Genomic DNA, 15,392 nt, shown 5'->3' with positions numbered 1-15,392 from the left:
ACTGCGTCTAAGATTTGCAGCCTCTAAATTGGTTTCCTGCGTCCTCCTCCGTATCGGCAAGTTGTCGGATGTCCCTCCTGTGAGGCATTCAGTGGTGTAGTCTGCATCTCAGCAATAGGTCTGATCAACATTAGGCATCACCCTGTTCACATGTGATGATGTTACTGTGAGATGATGTGGTCCCTGACCATAGATGAGTTTGTATCATGTTACATTGGCATACCTGCCAACTGTTCCAATGCAATGGGAACATTTCTATTTCTTTGGAAAGGAGATGCTTCATTATACCTTGTGTTCCCATTTTTGTTGGAATACTCTGTACTGCTAGTAGTGATGTATGGGAGATGGGTGAAAATTCCTATTTTGCATTATTTTCACCCTATCCCCATTTCCTGAATTTTAGGGTTGGCATTGTGTGGTGTTGGGGATTGGTGAGGATTAGTGTGAATCTCAAACATGGTGAAGCATCTGAAGGAAAAAGGGAAGACCTGATCTGCTGACAGACACAATTATGACAAAATCATAAGTAAAGCTTTGCAGAGATGCCACTTGATATACACAGAGTAGAATTGAACTTGGCCGAGAATAAACTTCCATGGAAGGAGATATGAGGTTGTGTACAGTGAAGTTGAGGTGGAAGTGGGAATGACGTGTTTGTGTGGTCTTGGAACAATGAGGTTGTATACAGTGTAGTAGCATGCGTCCTCACACATTTCATCTTGCAACGGTTGATGCATCTGCAGTTCATTCATACAAATGCCATCTTGACAATACATGGGGAAATGTACGAGTAGAATGCCAGACAATTCCTGATGCTTTGCAAAATTTGATATACAGTATAAGAATTTACATCATATTTATATATATTGTAATGTAGCATACCAATATCATGGAATTTCATGTATATATGTGGTATCTATTGTACCTATGTAGTACAGAAAAAAAAAAGAAGAGAAAAACTTCTTCTTCTTGCTATGGCCTCAGGTCCATGGGTGTATTGCATTCTTTCATTAACTTTTGTGTCTCAGTGCTATGTATACAGTTTTGAGCACTTGTGTGAGTATGGTTAGCAGTCAAAGGTTGACCAAAATAAACTACTTAAAATATGATATATTAGTGCTTCTTTGACTTATCTTAAAGTTGTTTGCTTACATTACAAAGTGCATGTGCATCATGCGCAGTACGCAGAGTGGTTTGCATGGCGTGTGTGTGGAAATGTGTATGGCACAATATGAATTTGTAAAGGGATGGTATAGTTTTGGTTGAGATGGGACTGCAAGTTTCTAACTTTTTTTCGTGAGATAAAGAGAAATCTCTTGTTATGAAATATGAAAGAGAAGTCAATTCTAAGAAAAAAAATCAGTTTACTTGATGAAAATTGGTTTTGAAATGGCTGAGACATTCAAAAAAAAGAGAGACCCTACATACATGTAAAAGGGACCCACCTTTCATGAGGACCGCTTTGTTTTACTGTGTTTTTGGATATGTCGGCCATTTCAAAATTTTCATCAAATAAACTTTTTCTGTAAGTCACAGTGGAATAGGAGTGCAGTCACTGTGTGATGGCGCTGTAGTCACTGAAATGGGACATAACTCTCTGGGGAATGGGACAGTAAACACTGTGAAATAGTCATGTCATTAGAATAGGGTTGTTAGTCACTGTTCAAATGGAACAGAAGTCACTGGAACTACGGCCCCGTTTCATGAAGCTGTTCGTAAAGTTACGAACAACTTACGAGCGACTGGTGATCAGTTCTGATGTGCTATACTTAACAGAATTTCCATAATTCAGCACAAGAACTGATCACCAGTCGCTCGTAAGTCGTTCGTAACTTTACGAACAGCTTTATGAAACACCATGACAGTCTCCACTGTCAATGATATGGCACTAACATCTACTATAATGTGACTGTACCGTACTTACACATCGCACTTATTAGCTTCAGATTCATGCCAATCAAGAATGAGCAGGCTAACATGTGTATGGTTTTAGTTGGCACTCACTCTTGACTTTGACTGTGATAAAGGAAAAAAGAGAGAACAAGTGAACTCATAAACACGTAACAGATATACCGGTACTAAAAGATGTTCGAAGTATGAACAGGCCACTTGGGCCCCAAAACCCCTTTTCATCTCAAATCTCATATTCCTATCTCCAATACATAGCTCTAAGATGCCAGGTTGAACAAATAAGAAAAGCACAGCATGACGACAGGTTTCATTCAAAATGAAAGACAAGTTCCATCTTTATTTGTCACATGATCAAACCACAACTACTTTCTACCAATCCATGCATCAGTTATGGTATTCCATGCCCAAAGAGTTCAATACTGGTCACAGAATTTGATCAAATTTCATATCCTTTTTAAAAGTAAGAATACTGTCACCTATCCATTTACAATAAATAAAGAATACTGCATATGTACATATTCTCATCTTGCATAAATACAGAATACCATGAATGAATTCATGTGACCCAACAGTGAAAGACTTGAATGAAAGCAATGTAATAATTCTAACTGTCTGATCCTGCCACGACAAATCTCTATGCATGAATCTTTGGAATGACACAACTCTGAAAATAATTTTTGAGTGCAGCAATACCTAAAGTTCTGCAGGGATAACACTGTTTCACTTCATCATGTAATTGGAGGAAAAAAAATGATTTTATGCCATCCATGATGAAATGATACTGAAGACACCAAAAGTAAAGTGTAATACCTTTGCACACTACTCTTCATGTACATGTATAAGAATATAACTTGTACACTTAAAAAAAATCATACATGAATTCATGCAGGTACGCCAAAGCACTTTCACAACGAATGTGAATTCAAAATTGTACATATTGAATATCTTTTGAACAAAGGACGTTGTCCTCCATAATTGTGTCATGAAAACTTCTGCACTTACTGGGAAGAGGAAAAAATTAATCCAGTTGAGGACTCATTTACAACTAAAATGAAAATGCATGGTCATGATGGAAAGGACATAGGGAAAGTTTGTGATAAGTCCGGCATCGAAGCTTTAGGCTTCTAAACAGCACACAGATTAATTTCTAGAAAAAAGAAAGGATGCTAATTTTTAATCTGCCACATGTTTAGTATTCTCGGGAGTACCATCTCACACACTTATTACGACCTATGATGACAACACCTCGAGTAGAAAAAGTTATTACTACACTACCTACATCTTTGTACCACTGAGACAGAGTGACTGGCTCGTGATATCAAATGAAAGACCATATTGCATTGAAAAATAAAATGCAATGTTGCACTCAAATATACTTTAAGTATGTACAATTCTTTGAAACAGCATTGCATTCATTACCACTCGTAACTATACACTGTACCCATACAATCTAAATCTATACATTACTTACATTCATCACACTATCTGTACACGTTTGAGATCTAATGTCATGAGGAAATTATATACAAATAAATATCTACTAAGGTGATCACAATGGAAGAATGCACACCAAGATCGCCAAGATTCTGTTTAAAAACAGCCACAGCACTTATCAGTTAACATATACACCATTGCCTTTATTCTCTTCTGAGGGATAAGATATCACAGTACAAGAAAGGCATTACCCCAAAGCTACTGTAGTTTCCTGGTACTGATGGAAAATGGAGATACTACCCAATCAGGAAGATGATATTTGGTGCACACATCCCATAATGCCCTGTGCTACAGCTATTCCACATGTCTACATGTTTCTTTCTAGCACTACACTACATTATAACAGTGCCATGAAAATAAAAAATAAAAAGACCCTTTGCAAAATGGGATACTAATTCCGTAGATGGTAGTTATTACACAAATGCCTTTTCCTAAAGAAACAAGCTACATTCAATTTATTCAAATATGTATGTACTTCTACTACTGTATAAGCTGTTATTTTCGCAAGGGTTTAATTTTCGTGAATTTCGCCAATCACTCTCGGAAGGCGAATTTAACAACACGCGAAAAAATGTCGCTATGCGCAAGTTTAATAGCACACTTACAGCAGCCTAGGTTTCAATTCATGAAAACAACATCTCGCGAAAATGTCCGTGACCTCCTCATTCGCAAAAATATCTGTACACGAAAATAACAGCTTATACAGTATGTTGTTTCCTATTAGAGCATATGGGCAAGTATTCATTTCAAGAATCATGTGTAGAACTTGATATTTGTTTTCAACTAGACATATGAATCTATCTCTGGAATATACTGTATATAGCTCTGTCAAATGGCAATTTATGCAATAAACATGAAAATACTGAACAATAGCCTAGATACTATCAAAACCACAGGACATATATCTCTGGTATAATAGTGGACTCTTTTGTGTAAACTCATAGGCTAAGGGGGGTGGGTAAGGAGAAAATCACCCAATGGCATTGAGCATATTACAGGACTTCACGATGGATAGATTCTTTACAGTGGCAAGGTAGATAAAATTTTGTCAATGTGCAAAGGTTATCATAAATTTGATATGATACTGATATGACAATAAATCTTAATTTTGTTATATTTAACTCTTTATTCAATGATACACTTAACTGAATACCAAGATCTTTAAGCTCTATGGATTTTTCCTCATATTTTTCATCATTAGAGCAAAAACAATTTTGATGAGATTTCTAATTTTGAGATAGGGTGAGAAATTACCTTTCACATAATTTTTTTTTTCTTGTAAAAGATTCCCAGTAACCACACAATTCAGCCAACATCAAATAAGTACATAAACAGCTATAAAGTTATAAATAGAAACACACACATAAATGATTCCATGTTGAAAAGGTGAAGTAGAGGGAGGTAGCAACATCTAAATGTACTGTCTATGTCACAACATTGACAACCACACATACGAATATATCAAAATCACACAATTCAGCCAATATTAAATGACTATAAAACATCTAAAAATTAGAAATACACACACATAAATGGTCTCGTCTTGACAGAGTGAGGAACAGGGAGGTAGCTACTTCTAAATCTACTGCATGTGTCTCGACACTGACAAACACCCATACATGCATACACACACATAAAGACACACGCATACACACACACAAAGACACATGCACTTACATACACACACACATGTAACAGACAAAATAATAGATCTCTACTAAGTTGATTGTCTCAAGTAGCAAATAGATGATATAGGGAAGTTACTTCTGCAGTAAGAGTGCTAAAACATACAAATTATAACAAAGTAGGTTAGGTAGGGTAGGGCAAGAAAGCTGGTTTGTACAAAACTTGACATGATACAGACTACTGTAAAAGTGGACATTTTCGCGGTGTTGAAATTTTCATGCTTTTCGCGCAACCAGAAGCTAGCGCGAAAATAAAAGCACGCAAATATTTTTGCGTGCCATATGTTCTAGTAGTTGATGTCTTGATTCCGCGGAATTAAAAACACACGAAACTCTTTTTGCCTGGCCAAGTGCTAAAAATTAGTCATGCGAAAATATCCACTTTTACAGTATTCTTTAATTCTCCTACCAAATAACTAAAAAAAATGCCACAAGTTTGCATTCTCAAGAGGACGGTGTTCTGAAGTACCATATTTTTGTCAGCACAGGGAGAGAAAACTACTCTTAATAGGAGCCATGAGGGTGAGGCGCGCCTCGCAGCAGGAAGTCGATGACCTAACAAAAGGCTTCCATACTGGGAAATCAGGCGATTTTCTGTATGCATAAAATATATATGGGTGGAAATAACTGATCTCTATGGAAGAGCAAAATCAGTGGTAGTGATGAGCTGCTTGGTGGAGGTCTGTGCTCTCTAGTTATCTTTTTGAAGGTGGTATTCTTCAGCATCATTGATTACTACTATTTATGTAGTAATGTAGTAGTTTTCTTTCACAGCCTTACTGATCACTTGATGGAATGCGATTGAAAGTAATGAATATTCATGAAGAATTCTCCACAAATATTCCACTAATGTGCACCATGATTAGTTACACAATGACATCATGACTGACAGTTTACATGATTCAATGTAAGAAAAGAAGAAGAAAAGAACCATGATTACGGGTGGGTTGACAAAGAGGCACATAATGGCAGCATTCTGTAAGTTCAAGGCATGCTATTTGACATTATTATCAAGAAAAATGCTTCTTTTGCACACCAGAACAGCTGGGACTAGCTCTCCTTATATAGAGAGAGTCTTGGGCAGATGCAAGCCAATTTGTGGCTTTAATACTTCCTCACATGAGCCAAAAGATCAACTTTCCAGATGACTCTGTTTGCAACTGAAATACAAGAAGGTGGTGCAATCATATGTTCCCTTCTGTCACCATCCGTAAGACATGCACCGTCCCGTCGTCGACTCCAACGATGGCTCGGGTGCAGTCCGAGGAGAAGGCGTAGGCCGTCACGTCGTCGTTCTTCTCCTGGAACTTTCCCATGGGCTGACCCTCTCCGACCCGCCTCGTCACCAGAATGCCCTGCTCGATGTAGCTCAGGAGGCAGCGCTGGGCGTTGGCCCTCGCGTCGCCCCGGGCATCGACGAAGTTGGTGTACGGCACACGAAGGTTGGTGAAGGACCCCGCCTGGCGGTCAGTGAAGACAATCTTGCCGGACTTCGGGTCCAGTACCTGGACCAGGGCCACTCCCTGCTTCTGCTGCTCCTGTATTATGCGCCTCATGCGGGCACTGCGTCTTGTACCATCTGCAGGGTGATAAGATGGGAGAATTTAATGTGTTAATTGATTTTTCAGATGAATTGAAAAGCCACACACAAAAAAATAGAAAAGCAACGGCTGATTTAAAAGACAGACAGCAAATACTAGTATTGTCAAGCACTTCATATAATGGAATTTACCTCAGACTGAAAGCTAGATGTTTTTTTCACAAAGAAATGTTATTTACATGTAAATATTCAGGTACAAATAAATGTCACACTACATAATACCAGTATAAAATAGTAATACATAACTTGACAGACGGCTACAAACAGTCTAAAAACTCACAAACAGCCTAATAGTCTATATAGACAGACAAACTATAGAGAGTTGCTCAAGACACCGGCGAAATAAAGCCACAAACATTTAAGGACTGTGAAAAGTCTGGCCCTTTATCATAACTTAATGCCTTCCATGTCATTTCATCACTTAACATGGTTTCATGTGGGATGACAAACTGCCCGAAATTACTTGGACTTCTAACTAAAAAAATAACATTGCCATTGCCTTTATACATAAGGCTCAAGAATCATCTGTTCTTTTTTTTTTCTTGTTTCTGTTTTGAGGAGATCCCTTACTTTGACTGCTGAGTTGATTGTTGCCCTGGACATGCATGAATGTGATGAGCTGATCCCTGAGGTATCGAATCTTGTGATAGCGCGTCATCGTCACTCCCAGCTCCATCTCTGCAAGTGGGGCGCCCTTGGACCGGTCCCAAATCCTGATGATCGGCGGGTTGGTGAGGAAAGATGCGGTCTCCTTGGCGATGACCTGCGGGCTCAGGCTGTCGTCCGACACCTTGACCGCTATAGAGGCCAGCTGCTTCTGGTCTGGACTCATGGCAGTGGACATGATCTGTGGCAGACATAGGGTGATGGGTGATTACCTCAACTTACTATATAGCTACAGTCATCTGGACAGCAACAAAGGTGGCCACAGCTGATTGGGTGCTGGTAGCTTCTTACACTGAAAACTGCTATAATTGGAGGTTAGAATTGTCAGGAACTGTCCTTTGAAATAGGGTTGGGATGTTCCTCCCCTCTCTGTACAAACAACTTCTGGTTAGACTAATGAATGACTGTCTATCATTGTGGTAAAACATCATTTTGAGAGTCATTTGACTGAAATGAATGTACTGTAGGATAAACCCTTATATGTCTTACTTGAAACTACATGGTTGCAAACTCAGCTGGAAGTCATGAAAAAGTAATTTCATTCTGCTAATTTTTTTTATGTTTATTTTCTCTCTGTGTATTGCTCTTTCATTTTGTGTCACCCAATATTCAAATTCCTTCATAATAACCTTTTCCTCATAACAAAAACCTGTCATCATCCATTATGATATTGTTATCTTCTCATGATAATCACAATCATCATCATCACCATCACCATCACCATCACCATCACCATCACCATCACCATCACCATCACCATCACCATCATCACCATCACCATCACCATCACCATCACCATCACCATCACCGTCACCGTCACCATCACCATCACCATCACCATCACCATCACCGTCATCATCATCATCATCATTAAAATCATCATCACCATCATCATCATTATCATTGTCATCAACATCAACATCATCATCATCATTGCCATCAAAATCACCACCATCGCCATGATCATCACCAACACTTTCACCATCATCACCACCACTACCACCACCCTCATCATCATCACCATTAATTATCATCATCACCATCATTTTCTTCTCCATCTTCACTGTCATTTCCACAATCATCACAACCACCCTTCCCACCTTATACTGCGGGCCATGGTTGAACTCTTTGACCGCCGAGGAGTAGCCATTGAAGAGCGGAATCTCGTCCGGGTAGGTCCTCCAGTCTTCCACACAGGCGGGCGACATGATCTCCAGGAGGAAGATGGTGCCAGGCTTGTTGGTGGTGGTGAAGCACGCCAGCCCCACATCCCTGACGTAGACGAAGAGGTAGCTGGGATCGACGTAGGGAATGAGCCTGTGTGATCAAAGCACACACGAGATAGAAACAACGACATGGTTCTGACGTTACGTGCGACAGAATTAGTTGAATACAAAGGAAACATTACTGAAGCACTGTAGTATTAAGTGGATGAGGCTCAGGATTTTTTAGCTCCAGACAAGTGATTCTGAAATGGCATCCATCTGATGGAAACATCCTTAAGCAAGACGTTTCACCTACAGCTGTATCAAGCCCTTCTGGACCTAGGAGAAAACTGTTGAGAATCAAACCTGAAAATAAACTTCTGTGCATATTTACATATTAATCATATTCAGTGGCACAGTGTAAAAACTTCAGGAAAATAGACTGATGTCTTCCACTCACCAACAGTACTCTATGTCTCTCATGACATGTAGACTATCATTTTTGTATCCCGTCTAATGACCAGGCTCGCACATCTTAATACATTTCTGATTTACTGATATATTTCATGTACCTACTTAGAGATTGCCTTTGCTACACATGAGAACTACTTCATCAGTAGAAGTGTATAAACTTATAGAAAATGACACTGTCAACTGTCACAAACACACACTTTTTTTTATGCACTCCAACCACACACACAAAAAAAAATTGCAGTGAATGCGAGTTGCCGTACCTGTGTTGAACCATAATTGTAATTTTGTCGCTCACACAAGGTGTTGCCTTCGTGTTCCAGATGCCGAAGTCGCTCGTGTTGCACGTAGCCACCACAAAGACACAGTCCTCGGAGATGCACACTACCTTCTCCAGATCTGTGTGAATCACCATGGCAACCAAGTAATTCTCATTCTGTCACTGTGGTTCTCGATGGCATTATACAGTACATATATACCCATGTGATTAAGATATACAGAAGACATGATTATCCAACTCTATGCACATAACATATTCATCACTCTCAAACGTGTGTTTATACGCCTTTGAATATGGGATGGTCACATGAGTGATAACATTTTCGTGGTAAAAACAACAAACAGAAAGGAATTACAGGAACAACAACATAGTGCAATTTATAGCGGATTGATTTCCCTTGAACGAGCGTAACTTTTTTGTGCATTACCTGATTTTATTAGAATATTTCGATGTTTGTTTATTGGTTGGTTTTTGGTTGTTGTTGTTGTTGTTGTTGTTGTTGTTGTTGTTGTTGTTGTTGTTGTTTGTTTGTTTGTTTGTTTGTTTGTTTGTTTGTTTGTTTGTGGGTTTTTTTTTTTTTTTGGGGGGGGGGGGGGGGTTGTGCCACTTACTGCAGCTGGACTTGGATGCTAGGATTCTGGTAGCCTGGGGTACACTCTGGTTCAGATCCCACAGGATGCACTGCTTGCCGTGGCAGGAAGTGACTGCCTTGGAGCCATCCGGCGAGAAGACACAGCCACTGACCGGGCCATCATGGACATTCTGCACCTGTCAAACCATCGAGTGATGGCAGAAATAATGACCAAAAATGATTTGGCTGCACCCAAACTTCACATGCTTTTGAAAATTGATGAGAACTGTGAACATATGCATTATAAAGAACTTTCTTCCTGCGCCAAGGGCCCATGATATTCTACAGAGAGGTTTGTTCACACATTAAATTGCACTGATTGCAGTAACCAAGGCAACCACTTACATGCACACAGCTGATTCGCTGTCGCCTGTAACTACTGCTAAAGGAACAGCACATATCTATGTACTGTAAAAATGGAAATTTTGCACATTTTGCTCACCATGAATCTAGTGCGAAAATTAAAGCGCAAACAATTTTGTTGTTGTCATATTTGATGTTATTTTACATCTCTGATTTCAAGGCAAGTAGGGACATCACTTGGTTTTAGACTGTTATTTTTAACTTGTTCGTGTTTGTTGGTTCTGTTAGCCTGAGTGAATTCACTGCTGCAATGCTGACAAGACATCCTTTACTGCAGCATGTGCTGCAAACTCGCTTGAAGCACTGCTTGAAGCACTCGCTTAATTGTCGAAAATGTTCACGTAAATAAAAATATGCAAAAATTAATTGTACCCAGCTGAGCATGAAAAATAACTCACATAAAAATTTCTGCTTACACATAACTAACTGTGATAGTTGTTACATTAATTCATGAGTCATGCATTCAGATGAAGATTCACACAATTAACAACAAATTCACTGTCAGAATGAAGAAATGAGATCAAATGTATGTTCTGAAGACAAGATAACTTAAGAAATTCAAATTGAAACAGAAGCAAGTTCAAGACACAATCATTCAGACTGTAAAATAGTGAGGCAGCCCATGGAGCTATGGAAGTCCATGGGCTGCCTGAGCAATAATTCCACTTCTGTTAAAGGACAAGTCCACCTTCATAAACATAAGGATTGAGAGAATGTAGCAATATTAGTAGAACACATCATTGAAAGTTTGAGGAAAATCGGACAATCCGTTCAAAAGTTATGAATTTTTGAGGTTTTTGTGCAGTAACCGCTGGAGGAGAAGACTACGGCAGTGTATGAATAACTTAGATGTCACATGCGTACAACAATATAAGGAAAATATAAAGAGATTTTCACAAAATTTCATCTTTTGAAAAAAAGTACACATTCCCTTGACTCGTCACCGACATATGTCATGGGTAATATTATTCCCCCTGCCCTTAGAAAGAGGCAAGTCAAGTGCTCTTTTGTTATGCGAAAAAAAGTGAAAATATGTTAAATTTTCTTTACATTTTCTTTATACTGTTGTACGCATATGACTCATAAGCTATAGTAGTCTCCTCATACAGCGGTTCAAGCACAAAAATTTGAAAAATTCATAACTTTTGCATCGATTGTCCAATTTTCCTCAAACTTTCACTGATGTGTTCTACTAATATTACTGCATTCTCTCAATCCTTATGTTTATGAAGGTGAACTTGTCCTTTAAAGTGGATATTTATGTGTGAGTAATTTTTCGCACTTGGCAGTGAAAAATAACTTCACATGTTTTTAATTCTGCAGAATCAAGACGTAAACACAGTGGTACATATAACAAGCAAAAGATATTCGTGTGCTTTCATTTTCATGCTTGTTTCTGGTTGTGCGAAAATTTCCACACCACAAAAATGTCAATGTCTACAGTACTCTGACGTTCAGGTGGAAATCAAGGGACGATCCTAGAAAGGACCCTTATCCTTTGTGAAGATGGAGGGGGGGGGGGGGTGTCTGCATACCTTCACTTTGCTGGCTACCAGGCCACTGATGTGTTTTGTGTCCCAGATGCGCACCGTGTGGTCGTCGCTACCCGTGGCCAGCATGCCGAACTGGGCGCTCTTTTGGCAGAAGTCGCCACACCGGATGGGCCCCTTGTGACCCTCCAGACGGCGCCACTCCACCGACTTCATGCGCAACACCTGAGAACAAAGGAACGGTTCAGATTTTCTTTTTTCGATTCCATTCAACATCAGCTTCAATTATTGTTAGATTCCTGAAGTATTCACACATCCTTTTGCATAGAAGTACATATGAAGAGTTTGAATACAAATGCAGTTATAGCTGAGAACTGGATATATTAAAGGCATCACTATTTACCATTTGCAGATGAAACAAAACCCCAGCTTTAGTGCTTCAATATAATTCTAAAGTGTGTGTTAGAGATAGAAACAACCAAATGTAAAAACGTCAACCAGTGTGAACGATGTTAAGTATTGCTAAATCTACAAAATGTGCTATAGTTATAGTAAAATTGCTTCTAAAATAAACTGTAGACCGTTTTGGTTTATTAAAGAAAAAAGTGATTTCTCCTTCATTTTAGGCTTTATTGCAAAGTTCTTATACGGTAGGATATTTTGTGATACAACTGACCTACACATATACATCAAATGCTCATATATCCCTTTAACCTGAATCTCCACTTCCTGGGCAAAATTGTCAGTCTGTCTTGTCTTGAATACATTTGACATAATCCGTCTCTAGATAGTGTTTTGGGTTTGTTTGTTTGTTTGTTTGTCTGTTTGTTTGTTTGTTTGTTTGTCTGTTGTTGTTTTTCTCTCTCTCTAACCTCAGCCTCTTCACCCTGGGAAAGTGACAGGATGAAGTCGAGATTCGGCGAGAAGACGGCCGGCCCGACGTGGCAGTTGAGGGACAGCTTGTGACCGATGAAATTTCGCTCGTTGCCCTTGACCTGCCAGCGGTATGTGCCGTTGGGCAAGACACCGCAGAGGAACTTGTTGTCCGAGGAAAAGGCCAGGGAGGTCTCAGGGAGCATGTCCTGCTTTAAGTTGTCTCCTTCTAGGCGTTTCAGAACCTGCACAAAGAGAACAAAATGCAAGATTTCTCTAGGGGTGATAAAAATACATAATTCCTTAATTTTTTTCACCATTTCTTTTTGCTGCTTTTGCTTTTAAATGAGCCATGTCAAATTGACATATACATCAGATAGTGTGCAAATTTTAAGCTTGTATCAATCGATATCAGACAAAATAAACATATATAACAAATTGTCATCTTCAAAAAAAAATGCAAATGTGGTAGGTAAACACCTAATTCCTGTGGTCATTTAAATCATCACCATGTATGGAAGAAATAAGATGATTGTGGTATACAGGGAAGGGCAATTGGTTCTTTCAAAAAGAGATCAAGAGGTCAAATCCCGTGAAGAGCTCACATCAATGGACAAGATGTTTTGATACATGATGTCCCCTCTGACCCAAGCGTAAAATGGATACCTGGCAATGTTGGGGTAATTATAATGGCACAAACCTCTGGAGAACAGTACCTAACACTGAAGAGGTTACCTTGGGAATGATCCTATCACTGCTATAACGATTATGATTGAGTGTGACTGTGATTGTGATGTGAGTGTGAGTGTGATTGTGATGGGAGTGTGAGTGTGATTGTGATATGAGTGGAGTGTGATTGTGATGTGAGTGTGATTGTGATGTGAGTGTGAGTGTCATTGTGATTGTAATATGATTGTAACATGATTATGATTGTGATTGTGATGATTATGATTATGATTAGCATTATGATAATCCTCATTCTTCTTATTATTATTGTTATCATTATTATCATGATCACTATTATCTTAATAATGATCATCATCATTATCATTATCATTATCATTATCATAATTATTAGAACACCATCGTTACTATCATTGTTTTGTCATTTCTATCACTAAAAGGCACAAATTTGGAACAGGACTGCAAGTCATATGACTGGAATGTATTGTATAGACAGTATATATTCTACATCCAATTATCTCCCCCAGACTACCACTGTGGGAACAGAAAAAGAAAGTCAATGTCGTGGGACGACAATAGAATATTGATGCTGACCTTATCAGAGGAGATGTCAAAGATGAAGATATCCTTGTAGGCGATGCCAAGCATTTTGCCGTTGGGAGAGAAAGCCACTGCCTTGGCACGGCACTGTGAAAGAAAACAGAGAGGCAGAACCCATTGAGAGCACAAGGAAAAGCAGCTGAGCAACATTATGCAATTTCTCTGCATTGAACAAAGATTAACTGCACAAACACTTCAGTTATCACCTTGATGACAAAATACTGCAAAACCAAAAATGTTCATGTGCATTTTGATTTCACAAATTTCACATGAACCAAGATTCGCGAAATCAAAATGCATGCAAAAGTAAAATGCACACGAAAGTTCTTGTCCACACTGTATGTATTGAATGCCAGTAGCAATTTGCAAAAATTTCATGTCGCAAAAAAGGGCATTGGCTCCAACTGGTGTAAATTTCATACCATGAAAACATCTTGCTTTACAGTAATGTACTTGTAATCATAAATAAATGTTTATGAAGTGATTTTAAAATAGGCAAACTCTTGAAACATGGGTGTTTGTCATCGCATTTAGAATAATTCATTTCTTTTGATTGTCTGCTTGCTTGTTTCTAAGTAACATGATGTTGGGAAAGAGTTTCTACCAAACCTTGAGAGTAATAGAGACTAACAAAGAAAAGAAAATGAAACATGATGTTTGGTCAGGTTCCCATTGCTAATTGTATGAATCATAATGAAATTCATGTCATGTCACATCTCAGTTTGTAGCGTGGAATTTCAGAAATAGCATGAATCTCTAGGTTCAAATGGCATTAAGATGCTAACAGGAAATAATAGGCCTCATCAGGGAACATATTTCGCATTCACATCTATCAGGAAATCTCGTGAAAGGCACCTACTTCCAACATTTACAAAAATTTTTTAATCATAAAACAGATGTCAACTATAGAGAGTAGTATATCTGAAGAAACAGAAGTCAACATAATAAAGTACAGGTGTAGGGCAAGTCAGTTTTGACCAAAGGAAAGTGATAAAATGCCATTGGTCACCTCTCACAATGTCCACTCACCCTGAGGTCAATCTTTTGGACCACCTTGCCGCTGACCGCATTGAAGATGGTCACACGGCCAAAGGAGTAAAGATAGAGGTGCTTGGAGTTGGCCGTCACAAACATGGCGCCATTATTCGGCTCCACGTCCGCTACAATGCGACGCAGCAGCTTGCCTGCACAAGGAGCAAACGAAACCAAGTATGAAAACATTTTTGAACGGTGGGTAATCTAGATCATCTCTTTGCAACCCCTAATTTGGCAACCTGAAGATCTGCATTCATACTTCAAAAATCCCAATGCATGCCAAGAAAGTTTCAATTCACTACTTCGAGTCATGATGCATGATGATAAAAACTGAGGTTACCCCTTTGAATTCAAATGAAACTGCTACAATACAGAAACTCCTCCTGTTTTCACTGCCCATGTAA

General features: G+C 38.9%; 1 protein-coding gene across 1 annotated transcript in view; it reads right to left on the bottom strand.

Annotated features, from left to right (window-relative positions):
* Positions 1-6,274: 6,274 nt before the first annotated feature.
* Positions 6,275-15,392, bottom strand: part of LOC139737115 (NACHT domain- and WD repeat-containing protein 1-like) — a 29,309-nt gene continuing 20,191 nt past the window's right edge. Inside the window, exons 19-27 of the mRNA XM_071647793.1 lie at positions 14,983-15,137; positions 13,948-14,040; positions 12,669-12,914; positions 11,842-12,021; positions 9,924-10,080; positions 9,296-9,431; positions 8,457-8,673; positions 7,270-7,537; positions 6,275-6,669 (exon numbers count right to left, since the gene is read on the bottom strand). Coding sequence (XP_071503894.1) covers positions 6,275-6,669; positions 7,270-7,537; positions 8,457-8,673; positions 9,296-9,431; positions 9,924-10,080; positions 11,842-12,021; positions 12,669-12,914; positions 13,948-14,040; positions 14,983-15,137 — 1,847 coding nt within the window. The remainder of the gene's footprint in view (positions 6,670-7,269; positions 7,538-8,456; positions 8,674-9,295; positions 9,432-9,923; positions 10,081-11,841; positions 12,022-12,668; positions 12,915-13,947; positions 14,041-14,982; positions 15,138-15,392) is intronic.

The sequence above is a fragment of the Diadema antillarum genome, unplaced genomic scaffold, assembly GCF_040938485.1.
Source record: "Diadema antillarum isolate AM-2024a unplaced genomic scaffold, OU_Dant_1.0 seq00000682_RagTag, whole genome shotgun sequence".
Classification (NCBI taxonomy): domain Eukaryota; kingdom Metazoa; phylum Echinodermata; class Echinoidea; order Diadematoida; family Diadematidae; genus Diadema; species Diadema antillarum.
Note: the sequence above shows the minus strand (reverse complement) of the source record. Positions and strands in the feature narration are given on the sequence as shown.